Source organism: Zingiber officinale, chromosome 6B (assembly GCF_018446385.1).
Source record: "Zingiber officinale cultivar Zhangliang chromosome 6B, Zo_v1.1, whole genome shotgun sequence".
NCBI lineage: Eukaryota > Viridiplantae > Streptophyta > Magnoliopsida > Zingiberales > Zingiberaceae > Zingiber > Zingiber officinale.
The window spans coordinates 115,280,550-115,304,344 of record NC_055996.1 but is presented as its reverse complement, the minus strand read 5'-3'; the positions used below and the strand labels follow the sequence as shown (position 1 = coordinate 115,304,344).

The 23,795-nt window shown below is 39.3% G+C and overlaps 2 protein-coding genes and 1 pseudogene across 6 annotated transcripts; 1 reads left to right on the top strand and 2 right to left on the bottom strand.

Annotated features, from left to right (window-relative positions):
* Positions 1 to 917: 917 nt before the first annotated feature.
* Positions 918 to 5,214, bottom strand: LOC121989085 (pentatricopeptide repeat-containing protein At4g02750-like). Of its 4 annotated transcripts, none has more exons than XR_006114167.1 (4): positions 4,751 to 5,214; positions 2,150 to 4,560; positions 1,081 to 1,181; positions 918 to 970 (listed from the first exon to the last, which is right to left on the bottom strand). XR_006114167.1 is itself a non-coding variant. In XM_042542908.1 (4 exons), exons 2-3 carry the CDS (start codon positions 4,522 to 4,524, stop codon positions 2,185 to 2,187), a joined length of 2,259 nt encoding a protein of 752 aa, XP_042398842.1. In that variant the 5' UTR covers positions 4,525 to 4,560; positions 4,751 to 5,212; the 3' UTR covers positions 918 to 970; positions 2,150 to 2,184. The 4 variants fall into 4 exon arrangements, 3 of the variants coding, with proteins under 3 accessions (XP_042398842.1, XP_042398841.1, XP_042398843.1); XM_042542908.1 differs by lacking the exon at positions 1,081 to 1,181 and having other exon boundaries at positions 2,150 to 3,869; positions 3,951 to 4,560; positions 4,751 to 5,212; XM_042542907.1 differs by lacking the exon at positions 1,081 to 1,181 and having other exon boundaries at positions 4,751 to 5,212.
* A 4,863-nt stretch (positions 5,215 to 10,077) lies between these two features.
* LOC121991414 lies at positions 10,078 to 12,485 on the top strand (annotated as a pseudogene).
* A 132-nt stretch (positions 12,486 to 12,617) lies between these two features.
* LOC121989083 (tobamovirus multiplication protein 2A-like) lies at positions 12,618 to 22,506 on the bottom strand. Of its 2 annotated transcripts, XM_042542906.1 has the most exons (6): positions 22,365 to 22,506; positions 21,694 to 21,907; positions 14,630 to 14,679; positions 14,449 to 14,553; positions 13,144 to 13,353; positions 12,618 to 13,053 (listed from the first exon to the last, which is right to left on the bottom strand). In XM_042542906.1, exons 2-5 carry the CDS (start codon positions 21,719 to 21,721, stop codon positions 13,255 to 13,257), a joined length of 282 nt encoding a protein of 93 aa, XP_042398840.1. In that variant the 5' UTR covers positions 21,722 to 21,907; positions 22,365 to 22,506; the 3' UTR covers positions 12,618 to 13,053; positions 13,144 to 13,254. The 2 variants fall into 2 exon arrangements, with proteins under 2 accessions (XP_042398840.1, XP_042398839.1); XM_042542905.1 differs by lacking the exons at positions 21,694 to 21,907; positions 22,365 to 22,506 and adding an exon at positions 15,962 to 17,573.
* Positions 22,507 to 23,795: the final 1,289 nt, after the last annotated feature.

Below are 23,795 nucleotides of genomic sequence, written 5' to 3'. Positions count from 1 at the left end.
AAAATTGTTATATTTTTCGATAAATGTAATTAGAGAATGATGATTAGAGAGGCGCAATTAGAGATGTAATGATCACCATGTTGGGTCCAGTTTTGGCCACCATATTAATTTCCACTAAACTGATGTATAAATAAAGATTGGCAACCCAAACCTTTGGTGGGAACTAAAGACAGGGTTGCCAGCCTTTTTTTAAAGAATGGGTTATCAATCTTTAACTAAAGTTAGATTGTGGACAGATGCCAAAGAGTGTTGGATCAAAAAATGCTGAGAATATAGAAAGAAAATGCTCAACATGGCCTATCGGAGGAAAGAAAAGGTGTAGTGGTTAACTAAAGTCATAAATGAAGCAGTACAACAACAAAGAAACATAAGTGCAAGATGGATGCATTTTTATACTTTCAAAATGTAAAAATACTTAACAATAATTATCTTAGTTTTTGACTAAATATTCAATAACTTAAATGACTTCTTAAAGGTGAAATCTATCATTTTTAGGGGTGAAGATGATATGTACCTGAAATTCACAATTGAACCTTGCTATAAGAAGACTACAGCATAGATGGTGAAGAACTAAGACAAAAACAATCCATTTCCTTATTGAAACTCTCAGTGGAGTCACTGAAAAGCCCTTGTGCAAGAATGCTGATGACAATCTGCAACAAAAAAAAAAGAGAATCAAGCATATGCTCCACAATCTGCAGCATTTTGCAGGAGCAAGTGTTGTCATAAGAAAAAATCTTCTCAAAGTGAGATAAATCAATGCATCCTTCTGAGGACTGACCATTGCCTGCTGCATTTTACAACCTGGGAATCCTATCTGAAGCCCCAACAATCAAAGTTTCATTTATCTTACAGCTCATTGCCTTCTCTTGGCGGTCCCTTTTACAGTTCCCAGTAGCTCAAATCCTGCTTTTCGTGACCTTTGGCAAATCTCTTTGAAACCATTGGAGGGCGTTGACTCTCAATGGTCCTAGAATTTAGACAGATACAGTTTCCTATCAGAAACATCTAAGAAAAGGAACAGAAGGAAAACCTAAGTAATTTTGACATGTTCAAGATGCTACATGATTATCAACTTACAGCAAAACTATTCACATACAAAACAGGAATTATCTGACTATCCTCATATCTTTCAATCCCAAAGATGAAATAATACTGAAGGGAGCATTTGTAACTGATACCTATTAAGCCAATTGCAAGTTTTCATTTTTTTATAATCTTCAAGAAAAAGAATTTTAATAAAAAAAATACAAACTATACAATATCCTAGTGCACCACAAAAGGAAAATGACATCTGAAATATATTTATATCTTAGGAATATGTTCAACTGCGAAAAGAATAGTAGCCTTCACAAACATAATAAAAGGTTAATGAGAATCTAGAGCCTATAGACCATTAACAAAATGATAACCTTCAGTCAATAAAAAAGTTAACATGAATCTAACATCGTACAAGTGACAAAGCCTCACACATAAAAAAAGTATCAAAAAGCTTCCTGGTATTCGATTATATGCCAATCACTATAAGATAGATGATCATGCTCCAAAAATCAGATGAAAATTACCATCTTCCAAATGCCAACAAGAAAAACAGTGATCACCATCCCGGTAAGCATGACAAGGTCATATGCAATACAGCCATCATTTCACTTAAACTGGCCCAATCATTTAATGAATGAGAAAGTGTTAAGTAGACATGATCTAAATGCACTATAGAACAATACAATTGTATAGGGGTAAATGAAATATGATCCTGACTTAGAGCGCAATATCACTCAAAAAAAGAGATTTGTCATACAGAGAAAACCAAAAGTACATTATTGTAAATTGCAAAAGCCATATATATGAATCAATGGCCTGAGAAAAACTTTCTAACCCATGAACCTAACTAATATCATATACAATTTCCTTAAAGGTTCTCAAAGAACAGGAAGTCAACGTCAATATATCAGATCAAAACGATTAATTATGTTGTAATCAGTTCTTAGGTCAAATATTAACCAATATTCGAGGTACTCAAAGAACAAAAAAAAGGTAATCATAGTAAATCCATTCACAGAAATCAAATATGTTTATCAATGTTCTTAGGTCATAATAAACAACAAAATAATCCTTGTGCAAAAAAATTGCATATGAACCACTCATATACCTATCAAAGTACAAGAGATGTTGACAAATGCATGCTCAAATCCAGCTGCAACCTTGTGGCTTGTAAAATTTTGAACGATCCATCTGTTTCCTCAAGGTTTCTAAATCATCCCATCTGCCAGCTGATCCATACACATTTATAAGATGTAAAAAAGGCATTTGGTTCTTTGGATCCCATGATAATAGCTCGTTTGCTGCATGTGTTGCCAATCTAATGTTACAGTTTATTCTGCAACCACACAAAAGTGAAGTCCAGATCTTTGGATCAGGTTGAAAGGGCATCGAAGAGATTAGCCTTTCAGCTTGCTCCACCATACCCATCCGACATAAAAGATCAATCATACAAGCGTAATGTGCTACATCAGGCATGATTCTGTATTCCTGTGTCATTAAATTGAAGTAGTACTGAGCTCTGTCAAACAAACACATATGATTGCAAGCAGTCAATATGCCAAGGAAGGTGACGGAGTCAGGAGCTACATTGTTAGTTCTCATATCATCAAACAATTTCATAGCATTCTCACCAGAAACACTAAATGCGTATCCATAAATCATTGTATTCCATGTCACCACATCATGCTCTGTCATTTGCTCAAAAATTGATTTAGCTGTCAATACATCTCCAAATCTGCAGTACATATTTATTAGGGAATTGCCAACCACCAAGCATGATTCATGACCAAGTTTAATGGCAACAGCATGAATCTGCAATCCATGAATCACTATAGCTAGCTTGGATGAAGCACAGAGAAGGGCAGTAGTCACCAATTCTGAAGGGCTTATACCAGATAGTAGCATCTTCTTGTAAAGCAGAAAAGCCTCAACTAGCAAATTATTTTGGACAAACCCAGTTATCAAATTATCCCATGAAGAAGAATTGTGTCTAGGGCATTGATTGAACATATCATAAGCTTTAGTTATCTCCCCATGCTTCAACAAGCCAGAAATCATCATATTATAGGTTGCAACATTATGTTCAGGCATCTTTGTGAAAAGTTCCATGGCTTTTTGAAGTGAACCATATTCTAGATAACCATACATCAAAGTAGTGTATGCTACTGCATCCAACTCAGGCATCATGTTGAATAAATTCTGTGCTTCATGCAGATGTCCATCTTGTATGAAGCTCAGCATTATAGCAGTACTTGCCTCAACAGTAGGTTCGTGCATCTTTGAATACAACTCAAAGGCAGCATCCATTCTCTTATTTTTTAAGTAACCATTGATCATCAAATTCCATGAGATCTTGTCTCGTTGTTTCATATCATTAAAAAATATCCTTGCCTCATCAACCTTATCATTGTTTATGAAACCCTGTAATAAGGTGTTACATGAACCAACAAAATTGCTCCTCATCTTCCTAAACTCCAAGATTGCTTCTTCTATGCTCAAGCATCTTAAATACATTGCAATCAACGAGGCTTCAATGCTCTCATAACAATGAAGTCCAACTTTGATTACATGGCCATGAAATTTTCTTCCTTGTTTGACATTTTTTAATCCAGATGTGGCACTGATGACATTAATAACACTAGCAGCACTAGATTGGAATCCATGATCAATCATTCTAACGAATTGTTTAATTGCCTCTTCATACATTCCATTACTAGCCAAACCCCCTACAATTACTGACCAAGTTACTGAATTCTTGACGGGCATCAACTTGAACAACTCTAGCGCTTTGCTTATTTTCTTGATCAAAATATATCCATGAATCATTGCTGTCCAAGAAACAACATTACGAACAGGCATTCTATCAAATATCTGGCGTGCATAATCGACCAGAAGGTTTAGAACAAAACCTGAGACCAAAGCATTCCAAGATGAGACACTTGGACGATCTATTTCGTTGAAGGCCTGGATCAAACATTCATAATCACCACATTTCGAGTACATGGTGATCAGAGAAGTGCCGACAAACACATTACACGAAGAACATGTTTTGGTCGAAATCCCATGTATCTGCTTTCCCTGAGCCAAAGCTCGGATATTAGCACAAGCTGACAACGCAGTGCAGATAGAAGTATGGTTAGGCACCAAGCCATCATCACCAATGCCCGAAAAAGTCTTCAGCACCTTGTCATACCGTTCGTGTTGGGCGTAACCAGACATGATGGAATTCCATGAAACCACATCTCGTTGGGGCATATTGTCGAACAGCCACTGCGCGGAAATCAAATCACCTGCTTTCGAGCGTGCGCTGATCAGTTTGTTCAGCGAAATTATATCTTGCGGCGGCGGCGGGGGGTCAGGAGAGGAGTAAGAACCGACATTAGTATCGGTCGTCTGCAAAGAATATGTGTTGCAAGATTGCACTTTGACGCATTTGCAAGGGTGGAAGGTGGATCTGAGGACAAGAGTTTGCTTACGAAGCATCAACAGCAGCGAGGATGCGTTCGCTGTGCACGAGACCTACGGAATCCAAAGGAAACTCAGAAATCCGCGCTGTACAGACGCACTATATATATTTTGTTATTTTGACCATAAAATCATTAAAATATTTTTTATTAAAATTAAAATGAAAGAAAATAAATGTTAAATTCAGAAATCAGGAAGAGCTGAAGGAGGGGACGAGGGCGTGCCACTTGGCACATGCGCATACCTTCCTCTCCTCTGTTCTTCTCTGCTTCTCCTTTCTCTCCTGCCTTCCGCCCCGCACCTGCAGCAATTCCTCCGACCCCTGACTTCTCCTTCATCTCTCATGGTATCTTCAATTCACAGCAAAACGTCAAACCCTTCTTCACATCCCTCATTTCGCCAAACTCTTCATCATAATTGATTGAGAAGCGTCCATTCTTCTTGATTCCTCTGCAGCAGCGGCGACCATGAAAAGCAAGGAAGGATGGGGCAATGGCAAGCCCTCCATCCCCCTTGCTCCGTCCAAAGATTCTAACCCTTTCCTCTGTTTTTCTATCCCCCGCCTCTTTTTCTTCTTCTTCCTCTGCATTCTCCTTGTTTACCTTTTCTACCCGACCAACGTCTTTCTCTCCACCACCTCTTGCCCCACCTCCACCTCCACCTCCGACGACTCCTCTTCTAACCACCTCTCCGCTGTGAGAAATAATCCTCTCCACGTCATTTTTTTTTTATGTTTTATTATCTTGATAATTAGTTATTACTTGGTCTAGATCCTATTTTTATGGATCTCATCTAGATCCTATTTTTATGGATCTTGTGTTCGTGCTCTTATCATTTGTGATGCTATATAAAGAGTCCTAGAGACATGTAGAAGGCATCTCTCATTGTAAGATTTCCTTTCATAAGTGAAGTTCCTATTTGTCCTATTCTTCTTGTTTCTTCTTGTGTGCTGTGTGCTTTGAGTGTGCTGTCCTATTCGATTCTAGGCCAACATCTGGTATCAGAGCATTTGTAGTATAAGACATCCAAGAATCTACAATTCCATAAAATGTCGAGCATCCCAGTAAAGGAGAACGGCGGAGTGTCATTTCCCTATCCGATGCTAAGTTCTCACAATTATACTGTGTGGGCAATAAAGACAGAGGCGATCATTGATGCCCAGGGAGTCTGGGAGGCGGTGGAGCCAGCGGAAGGAGCCCAGGTGGATGCAAATAAGGGCAAAAAGGCACGTGCATACATCCTGCAGTGTGTCCCCAAAGACATCCTTCTCCAGATCGCAACAAAGAAGACGGCGAAGGAAGTCTGGGACAGCCTCAAGACGAGGTACCTTGGTAGTGATCGGGTGAAGAAGGCACGTGTACAAACATTGAAGAGCGAGTTCGACGTTCTCCGGATGAAAGAGACCGAAACGATTGATGAGTTTGCTGGCAAACTCAGCGCCCTAAGCAGCAAGTTCTCCTCCCTTGGTGCCACGCTTGAAGATTCCTCGTTGGTAAAAAAAATTGCTCGATTCTGTCCCTGATAAATTCTTTCCTATTGTTGCTGGTATTGAGCAATTCTACGACCTTGAGTCTATACCATTTGAGGAGGCTATAGGGCGACTGAAGGCGTACGAAGAACGAACGCTACGACTACGCAGCAACACCAACGGCACTGAAGGTGAGCTCCTATTAACCCATGCCGAATGGCAAATGCGACAGAAGGGGAGCAACGTGGACACTTCGTTAGGAGGAAAGGGGCGTGGGTCCAGCAGCCCTAGTCGTGGCAAATGGCGTGGACGTGGGCGAGGGCGCGGTCGTGGTCGTGGTACGCAACGCTAAGACAGTGCAGGAGGGACTAGCGGCAACAACAGTGGCACTCGAGACAAGAGACATATAAAATGTTTCAATTGCGAGAAAATGGGGCATTATGCGTCCGAATGCTACAACAAGCGGCGTGATGATGAGGCTCACCTCACTTGTGCCACCGATGAAGAGCCGGCACTGATGATGACCGTGTCCCACGAGGAGTCTGACACTAGGCATGAGCGGTAGGATATCATTCTGCTCAGTGAAGATAGGTTGCTACCGGAGATGTACCGTGGCATTAAGAAAGAAGATAAAGACGTCTGGTACCTTGACAACGGTGCCAGCAACCACATGACTGGCCATCGCGAGAAGTTTCAAGAACTAGATGAAACCATCACCGGGAGGGTGAGATTTGGCGATGGATCAACCATTGAGATCATGGGCAAGGGGATGGTTGTGTTCGAATGCAATAATGGCGATCGGAAGGCTCTCCACGAGGTATACTACATTCCGAAACTTTGTAGTAATATCATAAGTCTCGGTCAATTGACAGAAACTGGGAACGAAGTGCACATGGAGAAAGATATCATGAAGGTGATTGATAGGAGCGGGAAGCTCTTGATGCGGGTAAAGCGAACACAAAATCGCTTGTACAAGGTAACCTTGAAGACATGCAAACAAGTTTTTCTCCTATCAAGCCTAGAAGACCCAACCTGGTTATGGCACACAAGGCTTGGACATGTCAATTTTCACGATTTGAAGCTGTTAGGGGAGAAGAAATTGACAATTGATGTACCTCCATTGCCCCAGCCGAACAAGCTTTGCGAGGTATGTGTGGTCGCTAAACATGCAAGGTCACCATTCCCGCACCAAGCAAACTTCAGAGCGACAAAGCCGTTGGAACTTCTCCATGCTGATATTTGCGGGCCAATTTCACCAAGTACACTGGCTGGTAACAAATATTTCTTTTTGATTGTTGATGATTGTACAAGATGGATGTGGGTATTTGTATTGGCAGCAAAGAAAGATGTATTCCAAGCATTCAAGAAATTCAAGTCCGTGACGGAGAACACGACTGAGTACAAGATCAAAACACTTCGGACAAACCGTTGCGGTGAGTTTCTATCCACAGAGTTCACTCGATTCTGTGAAAATGAAGGGATCGAGCGGCACTTTACGGCTCCCTACACACCCCAACAGAATGGCGTTGTAGAGCGCCGTAATCGCACTGTGATGACCATGGCAAGATCTCTCCTCAAGGGTACACATATGCCGGCAAGGTTCTGGGGAGAGGCAGTTAGGCATGCTGCCTATCTGCTAAATCGTCTCCCAACTAAGGCGCTAGGAGACCGTACCCCATTTGAAGCCTGGATGGGGAGAAAGCCACATCTCGCCCACTTGAGAGTGTTCGGTTGTGTTGCATACGTGAAAAATACAACCCCTCACCTGAAGAAACTTGACGACAGAAGTTCACCCATGGTATACTTGGGTGTCGAGGAAGGTTGCAAAGCTCATCGTCTATTTGATCCAAGGCATGACAAGCTACAAGTAAGTAGAGATGTAGTATTTCAAGAAAATAGTGAATGGACATGGACTGCAGGTGCTAACCATGAAGAAAACTTACCGGAGTTTATGGTGGAGGATGCACTCGACACCGACGAGGTGATTGTTGTAGCAGACATTGAGGCAGGAACAGAAGATGTCGCACCACCGGCAACAGCCGTGGTACCCATGACAAGAGCATCAAGTCCATCTACATCATCATCGAGCACCCATACAACTACCTCACCTGACTCTCATGAAGGGCCAGTTCGGTTTAGGTCCATTGCCGATATATATGCCAACACTGAGGAAGTGGTTGGTATTGATGAAGAAGAAAATGAGGTAATGCTGATGATGTCTGAAGAGCCGACCTGTTACCAAGAGGCTGCAACCGAGGCTTGCTGGTACGAAGCAATGGAGGAAGAACTGGAAACTATTAAGATGAACAAGACCTGGACCCTAACTGAGCTCCCATTAGGCCACAAACCTATTGACCTAAAGTGGGTGTACAAACTGAAGAAAGATTCAGCGGGGAAAGTTGTTAAGTATAAAGCAAGATTAGTTGCTAAAGGCTATGTACAGAGACAAGGCATCGACTTTGAAGAGGTATTTGCACCGGTCGCTAGACTTGATACTATTCGAGTCATTCTTGCACTTGCAGGGAATCGAAGCTGGGAGGTACACCATCTAGATGTGAAGTCAGCATTCCTTAACGGAGAGTTAGAAGAAGAAATATACGTCTTTCAACCGGAAGGGTTTGAGGTACAAAATCAGAAACATAAGGTGTACAGGTTATTCAAGGCCCTTTATGGACTGCGGCAGGCTCCACGAGCTTGGAACATGCGGCTGAACAGGAGTCTGGTAGAGCTCGGCTTCAAAAAATGTACTCAAGAACATGCAGTATATATAAGAGGTGAAGGAGAATCAAGTATACTTGTTGGAGTGTATGTCGACGATCTCATCGTGACAGGAGGTAGCACAGAGAAAATCAACAAGTTCAAACAACAAATGATGACAGAATTTGATATGAGTGATTTGAGTCTTCTCTCCTACTACTTAGGGATTGAAGTGGAGCAACAGAAGAGCCGAATTTCACTTAGACAATCAGCTTATGCCAAGAAAATTCTATCTCAATTCAAGATGGCAGACTGCAATGCCACAAAGCATCCAATGGAACCCAAGACACAGTTGCATAAGGACTTGGAAGGGACTCCAGTTGACGCCACGGAGTACAGGCGCATTGTTGGTTGTCTGAGATATTTGCTTCACACACGGCCGGACCTGCCATATTCTGTTGGAATGGCGAGCAGATACATGGAGAGGCCTACAATCATGCATCACAGGGTGATCAAACAGATTCTCAGGTATTTAAAAGGTACAATTTATTTTGGGCTTGTTTACATAAAGGGACCCCAGGAAATTGGTATATTCGGCTACTCGGACAGTGATTTAGCCGGCGATCTCGATGGAAGGAAAAGCACAAGTGGAATGACTTTCTATTTTAATGAAAGTTTGGTGTCCTGAAACTCACAGAAGCAGAAGACAGTGGCGCTTTCATCTTGTGAGGCAGAGTTCATGGCAGCCACAACTGCGGCCTGCCATGCTTTGTGGTTGAGGAGCCTTGCAAGTGAATTAACAGGTGTAAAGCCAAAACCGGTAACTTTGTTTGTTGACAACAAATCCGCCATAGCTCTCATGAAGAATCCGGTATTCCATGGTCGAAGCAAGCATATAGATACAAGGTTTCATTTTATCAGAGAATGCATTGAGAAGGGACAGATTGTGGTGGAGTTCGTTAATACCGGAGAACAGCGAGCTGATGCGTTAACTAAAGCATTACCAGGAGTGAAGTTAGCTGCCATGCGACAACTACTCGGCGTCCGTGATCCACAATCATGTCAAGATTAGGGGGAGTAATGTGAGAAATAATCCTCTCCATGTCATTTTTTTTTATGTTTTATTATCTTGATAATTATTTATTATTTGGTCTAGATCCTATTTTTATGGATCTCATCTAGATCCTATTTTTATGGATCTTGTGTTCGTGCTCTTATCATTTGTGATGCTATATAAAGAGTCCTAGAGGCATGTAGAAGACATCTCTCATTGTAAGGTTTCCTTTCATAAGTGAAGTTCCTATTTGTCCTATTCTTTTTGTTTCTTCTTGTGTGCTGTGTGCTTTGAGTGTGCTGTCCTATTCGATTCTAGGCCAACATCCGCGACCTACTCCTCTAATCAGCCGATGACAAGATTATATCCTTCTCCTCCTCCTCCACCGGCGACCTCGCCGCAAACAGCGACCAGCTTGCAGCACATCGTGTTCGGCATCGCCGCCTCCGCCAAGCTCTGGGAGTGCCGTAGGGAGTACATCAAGCTGTGGTGGCGCCCACACCAGATGCGCGGGTTCGTGTGGCTCGACCGACGATACCTCCCGCTTCCCTTACACCCACCTGGCGGCGACCGCTCGACCATCCGCATTTCCCGAATCGTGTCCGAGACTTACCGCCTCGGCCTCCCGGGGGTCCGCTGGTACGTCATGGGCGACGACGACACCGTCTTCGTCCACGACAACCTCGCGCGCGTCCTCTCCCGCTTTGACCACCGCCAGCCCTACTACATCGGCTCCCCCTCCGAGTCTCACCTGCAGAACATCTTTTTCTCCTACGCCATGGGCTACTGCGGCGGCGGCTTCGCCATCAGCGCGCCCCTCGCCGCCTCCCTGTCATGCATGCACATGGGCGGAGTCGTTAAAAAAAAAATGATCCCTATATTTTTTTTCCTTAATTATTTATTATTTTCGCATGTACTTTCCATTAAATCAAAATTTTTAATTTATTTAATTAAATTTTCAAAAAACATATCAATTTATTAAGAATTTTAATTAAATTAAAATATTATAAACTCCACTTATGCTACTTCTTATTTTTCCTCTTATCCGCAGAGCCACAAGTATCACCGTCCCTCCGTCCCTCACCTATTTTCCTTTTATCCGTAAAGTGATAGGTGCTAAAGATTTTAATTTTGATCCTCTTTTTCCGTCACTAGATTCGAGTAGATCTATTTATTTTTAGAATTGATTTCCTTCAAGAAATAGAGCTCCTTTTTCTACGATGTAATCTCTCAATTTCTTGAAGATCTTTATATTATCATTTACATGATATTTTATATTCATGTCCTATTCAGGTGTTCGACAGTAACTCGACGAGTACAAGTGCGACATCGCTTCTCTCGAATAACATACGATATTGGTACAAACATTATTATAGGTATATTTTCTTTTGATATTATGTGTATGAGTCAATTATTATTTTTTATTTTAATAAATTGATTAAATTTATTAACTGATTTATTAATTAATTTGATTAATTTTATTTAATGAGTTTGTTGAAAAAATGATAATAATATAATAATTAATGAGTTTGATTCTTAAAAAAAAAACACACTTTCAATAGTATTTTTTTGCTCTATGTTTTAATCTTGAATCTATTAAATATTACATACTATTATTTTATAAGTTTAAAAAATTAATAATTATTTTTATTTATATTTTTAGTCAATTAATTTATTATATTTCGATCGACTCAGATAATTTTATATTCTGGCTACCCTGCGTATGCAGGACCGCTGCCTCCGGCGCTACCCAGCACTCTAGGGCAGCGACGACTGCATCTAGGCGTGCATGGCCGAGCTCGGCGTCCCCCTCACCCGCCACCCAGGCTTCCACCAGTACGACGTCCTCGGTCTCCTCGCGGCACACCCCGTCGCTCCCCTCATCTCCCTCCACCACCTCGACGTCATCCAGCCCATCTCCCCCCGCGCCTCCTCCCGCGCAGCCGGGCTCCGCAGCCTCTTCGACGGCCCCGCTAGTCTCGACCCCGCCGGCCTCATCCAGCAGTCCATCTGCTACGAGGCCAACAGGCTGTGGACGGTGTCCGTCGCATGGGGCTTCTCCGTGCAATTGTCGCGGGGAGTGAACTCGCCGCGGGAGATGGAGATGCCGATACGGACCTTCCTCAACTGGTACCGCCGTGCCGACTACACAGCCTACGCCTTCAACACTCGACCTGTGGCGCGTCACCCCTGCCAGCGTCCCTTCGTCTACTACCTCTCGGCCTCTAGCTACGATAGAGCCCGTCGGACCACCGTAACAGTGTACGACCGGCACCGTGACAAGCAACAAGCGTGCCGGTGGCGGATTCCAGACCCCTCTTCGCTGGTGGACCGCGTCGTCGTCTACAAGAAGCGAGACCCTGGCCTCTGGGACAAGGTAATTAATTAACACTACCAGTATTACGATTCATGCTCAGCTCGTCTCAGGATGAATACGAAGAAGATAAATCAGAAGAACTGCTGCAGGATGAGGGGTTCGCTGGGCGGAGATAAGACGATGTTAATCATCGTCGGATTATGCTGAGAAGGCGAAGTCACGGAGATATTGGATTCACAGGCACGTTGGACATGTTTCTATCAAAAATTGAGAAATGCAGTGGAGAAATCTTCTTGAGACAGATACACAGATTATATGCAACGGTTAAGGAGTAGTTAAAAGCACCAACATCATCTTAGAACCGTTTGTTTCACAAAAATAATTGATCTTTGTAAATACTTAGAAGTATTCTTCTAGTTAATGCACATAAAAGAAAATCGGACATATAAATTTACCGTGTTTATCAGAACAAGAAGATTGTGGGAATGCTGATCAAAGAATCAATAGAATTGATGCATTAAATCAAACAAAGCACCACAATCATTTGAGGCACTTAAAGAGAAACTATGCAAAACTGAAGGAAAAGTTAATGTACTAAAACACAAGCTTCAGCAATGCTGCATAGTTTATACAAAGGACCATCTCTTAAGGACAGAAACTTAGTTCTCCATACTCATAAAACCATGCGACCGGAATTACTTAAGAGGTGCAATGAGATTTTGTCAGATAGAATAGATAGATACCGTAAGAAGAGATAAGAGGTTCGTGCAGTGAAATCCCGAGATAAACTTGAGTTACACATCCAAGGAAACAGGGAAATCAATCTCCCAAAAGCTTCACAGGTTGAAGAAGTGACTAGCAAACTGTGCAAACCAAAAAGTTCATCCGAAAGAGGATGGATGGTCAAAGAATGGAACAACGGCCACTTTCTTCCGTCTGCAATCCATTAGCTTGCTGGTATCTGCTTGGATCAGAGGGGTTGTATGTGAACTCAGAGGTGTCGAGACCGAACTAGCACAAGCAAAATAAAAGAAAACAAAAGTTAAAGACCACATCAGTATCAACTAGCTAATAGTATTGACATAGTTACACAGATTTTACTTTTTCTCTCATTCTTTGGCTCCAAGCATCATTCCTGCTAGGACGATGGTCGAGATTGCCAAGCCAAGGTGCTCCAGTTGCTGGAGCTCCTTGCCAATTCACTAATGGCTGTCAGACAGAAGATCTTGGAGCGATATACTCATCGTCGCTATCATATTCCACAGGACTGTTTGCAGCTCTCACTATAAGAGCCAACAAAAATGCCAAACCCTGCAGGTGATACTCAAATAATGTGTCGGCAAGGGAGCTCCAAGTACAGGTCATAAGTATATTCCAAAATTTATCAGAATTAAAGTTCAGATGAAAACAGACTAAAAGCTTCTCTTTTTTTTTTTTTTAATATTGTAACTACTCTGGACCAGTAGGCTAGATTGTATTAAATAAATTTCTGTGATGGTAGGCAACAAGAAACAGAAACAAAATGAATGGATGAAAAGGCTGCAACTATGATGTTAATTCTTTATGATCCAAATAAAGCCTAACTCAAAAGAAGAACTACTAAGATCTCTTGTATGAGGAAAATTTGCTATCTAGTATTATTCTGCATAATTGGCCCAAAGAAAGCTGATTCACTAACACAAATAAAGATGCATAGATGAATGCAGAACCAAATCCATGTGGACAGCCCAAATAGTTGAGACTCTTATGGGATTGGATAATATGATAATTACGATGAATACAGAAATAGAAAATTAGCACTATGAATACATAGTATCGACATGTATGATAACAACCAAGGTCTTGAAAAATCCTACAAATACATAAAATTGACATGTATGAATACAATAGAGGTTTAGAAGAAAATCACTCAACATGTAAGTTCAGATCTTCATATATATTTGCAAAGGTCTCACATTTTTAATATCTGAACACCTGAAAACCAGCACAAACAAGATCATTAGATTGTTTATTCCAAAACCACGCTGGGTTTCAATCTTTAGTCCCCTCACCTCCAGAGGATAATAACTATTAATGGATAGGCAAGTATTTGTAAGATAATTTTGGCAAATTCATAAGACAGGACCATCCAAAAAGCCACATTTACTGTCAAGAATCAAAATGTTATAATACCTCACACACTTTAACCTATAGTCTTTTCTTGAATCAATATACTTGCAAGTCACCCAACATGCCATTTCAAATGAATTCTACATTATAGTAATTTTCAGTAGTTAAAGAGTCACACATATGAATCAGGTTGTGAATTATCAGATAGCATTTATCAACATAGAAAAAAAGAAAGAAGAATAAAGTAATGATACAAAGACCGAAAGGTTATTAAGAATTCCAATAAAACAGACTGACCTCTAATATGACAGTTCCAAGAGCAACCCACTTGGCTATCTTCCAATTATCATCCAAAAAATCATATATAATGTCAAAGTTCCCAGTTTTATCATCAGGAATAAGCTGCAAAGAGTCTAATGTCAGAATTCACCACAAGGAAAAACAAAAGAGAGGATAGAGATGTTACAAACAAACTAACATCCTTCCAGCTATGGTCGAAGAATATGAAAGCAGCAGCAGCCAACTCAGCTACAATCAACAAAAACACTAAGTAAGCATACTAATTTGTATTAAGGAAAGCATTGCCTCCAACTTTCTTAACTTCATAATAAGTACATTTGCCACATAGTTTATTATGAAAGAATAAATATTTTGCTCCTTGTTTTGTTAGTATGGATGCACATGCTGTATAACACTAACCAATATGAGCTGTTATAGGTGTTTTTACAAGCAATACAAACCAATCTTTACAGTGTCTTAAGTACTACAGGAGCATCACTGGGATATCTTTGAGGCAGGATAGAAAAGTGCAGTAGTTCGGTCATAGCTTACCTTTAGCAGAAACCCTCATTGGTTGCCTATATAAGCATAATGAATCATCCACCTCATCATTTATAAAATACTAGCCTGATAACCAATCTATGTCTTTCAAGACATTAAAATTTCAAATATATTGTTGCATGTGTGAGAGTGCAAGCAAATAATTGCAGCTTTAGTTCAGTTGAAAGACTGAACGTATGGACTGCAACCTCCAATTCTTATATTAAGACAGATTAATGTGCAGCATGACTCTGAAAATAACAAGATATCATTCTATAGATTATAAAAAGTCCAACTATGTAGTCATCCAATGATGAAGCAGAGTATGCACTGCTCCTGCATAACTGTACAAAAGAGCCTTTGATGGAACTACAAGATTGAAATTGAAAAGTACTAAGTGATGATAAGCTATTAAAGATAGGATGCCAGTGAAATTTCAATGATACTCCCAACAAATTTCCAAATTATTCACTTAATTTTGTTTCTCATGTAATTCAAGTCGATCTAATCAGTTTGTAGAGCACTAAAGTAATGGACGGATATCATAGAAATAAGATCCAAGTGTATTAAAAAGAAATTTAAATGATAGAATCATGATCTCACAGAGTGGTTGCTTGGGTTGCCTATGTGGATGCCAAGGCAAATTTTGTATGGTGATTTAATAGCATCATCATATGGTTGCATATAACATATGGCACATGCAATAGGAGGGGAAAAAACTATATGCTTCATTTAAACATGTTTAAACTGAATTAAATTGACTTAAAACACTAAATTAGCCTATTTAATAGCTAGTAACTTGTAATAATTAACTTAAAGCTTATTTTGCAAGTGATAAATATTTTGGTTATTGATTGCGTGCATGTTCTCTATGTATAATCTATTCTACATTGTTGGATAACACTGATTTTTTTTTTTCATATGTTTTCATCATATGATTGACAACTATTTTTTTCTATTAGAAAGTAAAATTGGATGTGCTGATTATCACCTTTACTGTATATGCTAGAAAGTTTTAAATAACGACCACATATGCCTCCGCATACCAAATATGTTATACAGTGAAATGGCCGTGTACCACCCATGCACGCTTTTTTAAACCTTTACATAAGACAAAAGTAAAAAAAATAGTTAAAGAAAGGAATTTTTATAACACCTATAAACAAATAAATAAACCTGCAATACGTCCTATTTTGTCAATGATAAGAAGCAATAGTAAGCACTAAAAAAACTTATCCAAGATATTACTTAGGTTGCACACTTAAAGCACAACTATAAACAACCAAACCCAAATTAATCCAAATTCTCTTACTCAACGTTGGACATAGATTGCAAATGTAATTGAAACAAGACAAGTTCACATCTTAAATTCATCTTCTACAACATAGTTTCTCTACAACTTGGAATACTAACATTAGAAAACCAGCAATTATATGTATAAAAGGATTAAAATATTACCAATTTCTGCTTGTGTTTAAGAGGCAACAAAAACAAACAACCAAAAAAAAGCAATACAAACTTCTGGTACTAAATTATATTGTTGGATGATCAACATAAGTATGCTGGCAATCTGCAGAATTAGAACAAAACTCTTTTTTCATAAAATTCAGCACACAAAATTCTTACATTGGAAAAGAAGAGGGTTGGCCAAAAGAGAGAGTTCAAATTAAAGGAAAAGAAAAAAATGAGTTGAAATGGAAAATAAGGTTGAAAAGTTGCCAATATAATTTCTTTCAGTAGTCAATACGCTAATATAAAGCATCTCAACAACCAAGATAAGAACTTGATTCTTTTCCATCATATTTTTGACAATCTCCGAAAAAGAAAGGTGAAAGAGGAGAGAGGAAAGTCTATCAGTCTTTAAATCAAGTGAGAGATTGTCCAAACTTTTCAAATGCATGAGCTCCTCAATGATATCAGTTGTGTTCTGCAATCCTTCTAAATAAACTCTGGTTCATTTCAAAGCCTTCCAGGTGAGAGAACTGAGCAATGAGTCCAGCAGGGATTTTCTGAAGGCAATAGGTGTGTGATATATTAAAATAAACCAATCCAGTTAAATGCACCATACCCTCCGACAGCTCAATGATTCCAGATTCTCTCATATCAAGAAACCTGAGTTTCTTTAGCAATTGGACATGATCAATACTGCTTAAGTGGGGACACTCTTTGAGAATAAGGGCACTGAGGTTGACTAACACAGAAATAGATTCAGGAAGAAACTCAATACTGGTGGCTGACAGATCAAGAACAGAAAGTAGCTTCATGTGTTGAAAGAATCCTTCTGGTATCTCATACAAACTGGCATTACCTTTAACCAACAAAGTGGAAGCATTAGGGCAGTATAAATCAACTTCAATCAATTGTATGTCATTTTCCATCAGTGAAATAATTGTCCTTATCCTTCAAATCCTCTGTATCGACAAGTTTCTCCAGCCCCATTCCAGCTTTTACCCAAAACCTTTTACCTTTTTCAGTACTATCAGATAGGGATGTAAATGAACCAAACGATTCGCGAGCTATTCGAAGCTCGATTCGGTAAAAAGCTCGTTCGAGTTCGTTCGTTTATCTTATCGAGCCGAGCTCGAGCTCGATTTCGAGCTCGACAGTTTTATCGAGCCGAGCTCGAGCTTAAGGATATTCGGCTCGTGAGCTCGCGAACATGTTCGTTTATAGGCTCGCGAACCAAAAAAACGAGCTTTAAACCGAGCCAAAAAACGAACTCTAAAACGTGCCAAAAAAACGAGCTCTAAAACGAGCCTTAAAATGAGCTTTAAAATGAGCCAAAAAATGAGCTCTAAAATGAGCCAAAAACGAGCTCTAAACGAGTCCGAAAACGAGCCCGAGCTCGCTTAACGAGTTAGGCTCGTTAACTTTGATAATCGAGCTAATAACGAGCCGAGCTCGAACTGTTCGCGAGCTTGATAATTCTAAAATGAGTTGAGCTTGAGCCTTGTGATGAAAGCTCGATTCGAGCTCGAGCCTAATATTGTTTGGCTCGGTTCGGCTCGTTTACATCCCTACTATCAGAAGTAATTTTTATAGCTATGTCTCTAATGACATCATGCATCTTCACCATGTCTTTCTTTGTATTCCTTTCTAGCAGACACGAGTCAATCAGTAATATCAAAACTCGATGAGCATCCTGAAAAGCATCTCTCAAGCTTTTAGCACCATCTATATACCCTTCCGTTATCCAGCACTCTATCAGGTCTTGGACTGCGCTTAATTTCAGGGGGTACAAAAACCCGATCCTCCATGTTTCCAATACCAAACTTTGATTCCTGAAGCAACCTTAAAGCTCGATTCCATTGGTCCAAGCGGACTTCGTTTCTCAAAGCACTTTCCACAGTGATGATTGCAAGTGGCAAGCCACTACACTCTCTGCACACTGAACGAGCAATATTGTCTATTGTTGTGGCGATATTTCCACCTGCTTCCTCATAAAACAATTCCTATGACTGTTCATCGGACAAAACCTCCACCATGATTTCCACATCAGTCTCCATCTCATTACAGATCCACCTTTGACGTGTAGTTATAGCTATTTTGCACCCATTGTGTTCAATAGGAGAAGGAATTCCCAGATTTTCCAAATCGATCTCGTCCCAAACATCATCTAAAATTAGCAAGAACTTTTTCTGTAGTAACGTCATATACAATAGCCTTGAGGCTTTTACTTCATCTACCTTCTCCAATTCCATGTACAGCTCCTTCCCAATATCATTACGCAATTTTTGCATGTTTCTATTCCAGTTCTTTGAAACAGTTACAAATATGACACCATCAAAAAGCTCAGTTCCTTGGAGTTCATTGTTGAGATTTTTCAAGAGTCTAGTTTTGCAAACTCCCCCCATGCCCCAAACTCCAATCTTTCCGATGCTATCATCCTGTAGGAAGTTCCGTAACTTTTCTGATGTACCAAAAGAGGATGTGTTGTTCTTTATTAGTGACGTAGGAAAAGGTAGCACGGCAGCTGGTGGAGGAACAAACAAATTCACCGATCTGCTCTCTTGGACATTAGAAGAAATTTTACTTGGCCTCACAATTTGTTTCCCTAGCTTGTACCGCATCACTATCTTGATGCGGAAGCATGTACTATTTCCCATCATGTTTCTAGCATTTGAACAAATATTTTCAGCCTCATCTACAGCATAATCAACTTCGCGTAGCCAATTGATAATCGCAGCCGTAGGAGTGCATCCTGTGATCTTAGCATTTTCTACCTCCACTAAAACATCAGTTTTAGCGGGGAGGCAAGTGCCTCTTTGTTCCTCTCAAGTTCCGTTAATTTCCGACGGAGATAGAAAATGTAAGCAAGATGGCGAGTCATGGGATCCGATAGAAGCTTGAGACATTCTGTTGGTACAACGTATGATGCTGCCAGAACACTTGTCATTGTAGAAGCAACGAGATCAATCCACAATAAAGCAAACAAAACTAAACTTGTAAAGTCTCTGTGAGCTAGACCCTAAGGCTACATTTGGTTAGGTGTAATATAATGGAGCTTGTAATGTAATCAAATTTGTAATGTAATCAAATTTGTAATGTAATGTAATCTTGATTACATTACTACGTTTGGTAATATAATGTATGTAATCTTTGATTACAAGGGTGATTACATTCTTTTGTTTGGTGTCCATTATTTTTTATAAGGAATGTAATTCATATTATTATAAAATGACAAAAACATCCTGCGACTTTTGCCGACAGGCCGCCACACCTCTGTCGAAGCTTGCGGCAGCCACAGGCAACTAGCGGTCATCACCACTGATCGTTGTCGGCGGCTGGCGATGGGCGGGCGGGCGGCGGCGGGCGGCGACGGCCAGCGGCGGGCGGGCGGCCGGCGGCGAGCGACCGGCGGCGGGCGACCGGCGGCGAGCCGCAAGCTTAAACAGAGGTGTGGCAGCCCGTCAGTAAAAGTCACAGGATGTTTTTGTCATTTTATAATAATATGAATTACATTCCTTATAAAAAATAATGGACACCAAACAAAAGAATGTAATCACCCTTATAATCAAAGATTACATACATTATATTACCAAACGTAGTAATGTAATCAAGATTACATTACATTACATTATAAATTTGATTACATTACAAGCTCCATTATATTACATCCAACCAAACGTAGCCTTAGGGTCTAGCTCACAGAGACTTTACAAGTTTAGTTTTGTTTGCTTTATTGTGGATTGATCTCGTTGCTTCTACAATGACAAGTGTTCTGGCAGCATCATACGTTGTACCAACAGAATGTCTCAAGCTTCTATGGGATCCCATGACTCGCCATCTTGCTTACATTTTCTATCTCCGTCGGAAATTAACGGAACTTGAGAGGAACAAAGAGGCACTTGTCTCCGCTAAAGCTGATGTTTTAGTAGAGGAAGAAAATGCTAAGATCACAGGAAGCACTCCTACGGCTGCGATTATCAATTGGCTACGCGAAGTTGATTATGCTGTAGATGAGGCTGAAAATATTTGTTCAAATGCTAGAAACATGATGGGAAATAGTATATGCTTCCGCATCAAGATAGTGATGCGGTACAAGCTAGGGAAACAAATTGTGAGGGCAAGTAAAATTTCTTCTGATGTCCAAGAGAGCAGACTGGTGAATTTGTTTGTTCCTCCACCAGCTGCCGTGCTACCTTTTCCTACGTCACTAATAAAGAACAACACATCCTCTTCTGGTAAATCAGAAAAGTTACGGAACTTCCTACAGGATGATAGCATCGGAAAGATTGGAGTTTGGGGCATGGGGGGAGTTGGCAAAACTAGACTCTTGAAAACTCTCAACAATGAACTCCAAGGAACTGAGCTTTTTGATGGTGTCATATTTGTAACTGTTTCAAAGAACTGGAATAGAAACATGCAAAAATTGTGTAATGATATTGGGAAGGAGCTGTACATGGAATTGGAGAAGGTAGATGAAGTAAAGGCCTCAAGGCTATTGTATATGACGTTACAGAGAAAGTTCTTGCTAATTTTAGATGATGTTTGGGACGAGATCGATTTGGAAAATCTGAGAATTCCTTCTCCTACTGAACACAATGGGTGCAAAATAGCTATAACTACACGCCAAAGGTGGATCTGTAATGAGATGGAGACTGATGTGGAAATCATGGTGGAGGTTTTGTCCAATGAACAGTCATGGGAATTGTTTTATGAGGAAGCAGGTGGAAATATCGCCACAACAATAGACAATATTGCTCGTTCAGTGTGCAGAGAGTGTAGTGGCTGGCGGCCGCCGACCGTCGGCCTTCATTGTGCAGAGAGTGTAGTGGTCGGCGGCCGGCGGCGAGCGGCGGGTGGCCGGCGGGCGGCGGGCGGCCGGCGATGGCGGGCGACAAGCAATGGCGGGGGGCGGTGGCTGGCTAGGGGTATATTCGGCATTCAAATTTTAGTTAAGCAGTGACCTCGTAATGTAATCGGATTACATAGTATTTACTTTGTAATGCAGATTACAAACTTCACTACCTTTTGTAATCGAAATTACATTACATTACAAGTTTAAAGTTAAATCAAACAAAATAATCAGCCTTGTAATGTAATCTTGATTTCATTACAAGGCAGATTACACTCTACCAAACGTAGCCTAAGAGAGGTAGGCTTTGCTCGCTCGCTACGCTTAAACTGCAAAAATGTCAAAACATCATAAATGAATGTGATCATGATTTATTAAGAGGAAGTAATGTTTTCTGAAGATAAGTTTAAATGGCGAGTGCCTGCCTTGTAATTTGATGTTGTATTTCACCATGAATCTTTCGGGCTATTTCTTTACGTTGTTCTGCACTGAATGCTTTATAGATCAGATCCTGCTAAGACTTGTATGCTAACTCTGTATTCTTGAGCATAAATACTTATAGATCAGATCCTGCTAAGACTTGTATGCATCATATTAGGACTGTTCGCCAGCATCGTCATGTTGGAGTTTTGCTCAAATCTGACCAACCATAAATGGTCAAATCGTTAACAAAAAGTATGCATTACAAAACAACACAATTAGGGAACTAAATTAAAACACAGGGACTGTTTTAAAAGAGTAAAGGAGCATCTAAACAGTTATACTGAAAAGAGAAGAAATGAAGTACACATCAAAACATTCAGGATACTTTATTTAGAGAGGATGTCAAACAAAATCATGAATTGTCAATATAACTAGTCAAATTTCCATTAAAAACACTTAATTAACATTTTAATTCATATATAGGGGAAATCGATCATGATAGCAAGAAACTGAGTACTTTGTAGTCAATAATCATATAATCTACTAACTTCTTTCTTATTTTTCTGGCACATACAAACATGATTACAAACATGGTTCGTCGGAACGGCTGTGGAACGGCACGGAAAAAACGGTTGGAACGGAACGGATCGGAACGGGGAACGGTGATGATTACCTCTGGAGGAATCGGACAACGACGGCGGTGGTTCTCCCGGCGTGGCTTGAGCGAGCGCGAGAAGGCGAAGGCGGCGGCGGCGGTTGTTATGTTTAGGTGTGGGACGGAAGAACTTGCGATGGTTTTAATTTAGAATTTAGATTTTAATAAATAAACAGAGGGTTCTAAACATAGAATATAGAATATAGAATATAGAATTTAGAATTTAGAATTTAGAACTCAGAACTTGCCATGTTTAAATTCGTATTAAAATATCATGATATATCACATTAAAATATAATAAAAAGTCATTTTATTATTTTTAAAAATATCTAAAAAAATTAATATAATCATATAAATTTATTTTTTATTAACTATTAATTATATTATTATTATTCTAAATAAATTTAATTTAAATAAATTTTAATTAGTTTTAATTATTATTATTCTATATATATAAGATTTATTATTTATTCTTATTACGTGGTCTAGTAATATCTACTATTTTCATAATTCTTAAATTACAAATAATCTACACATAAATCATAAACTAAAAAACTAAATTAAATTAAATTTTTAATATATATATATATATATATATATATATATATATATATATATATATATATATATATATATATATATATATATATATATATATATATATATATATATATCAGTGCCGCGATCGTACCGTGAAATAATTTTGGAATTAAAATGATAAAATCCATGATAATTATTATGATCATTCTGATGAATCATACATACATACATACATACAAATAAATATACAAATAAAAGAAATAGATAAATATCTAACAGATTATTATTGGCAAGACTTTTCAAAATACAATGACAACCCAAAATAATTAAAAATATAATTGTCCAATTTGACAAATTCCAATGAAATTAAATGTTGATTCCATTTAATTGAACAAATTAACCAAAAAAAAATAGTATGAGCATTTATTTATTCAACTACTGGTAATGTATTTTACAATACAAAATTTATTATCATTAATGATTGATAAGTATATCTAATGATTTACCTATCTATCTATGTGGTAAAAAAGTAATTCATTTATCCTTAGTATCCCTATTAATCTGTCTTTAGACTACGAAAGATATAAATCACATATAATTAGTAGACATTAATACAAGTGGTAAAAACATTTAGATGAAACTTCAAATGGTCAAAGAATTAATACAAATGGTAATTTGGGATTATCACATATAATTTTTCTCAATCCTTTATTTGCTATTGCTATGAGATAATCATTGATCTCTATTAGTCATCAAATACCTAGCAGTATATACTTAATAATCCTCTTGCTCTAATGGCCTTTGATCATGGACGAATGGATCTGATTATATACTTATTCATATTGTAGGGAGATGTAGGATGGGGTGCCTGATAATCGGGAGGATCCTCTTACTCACTATTCATTTATC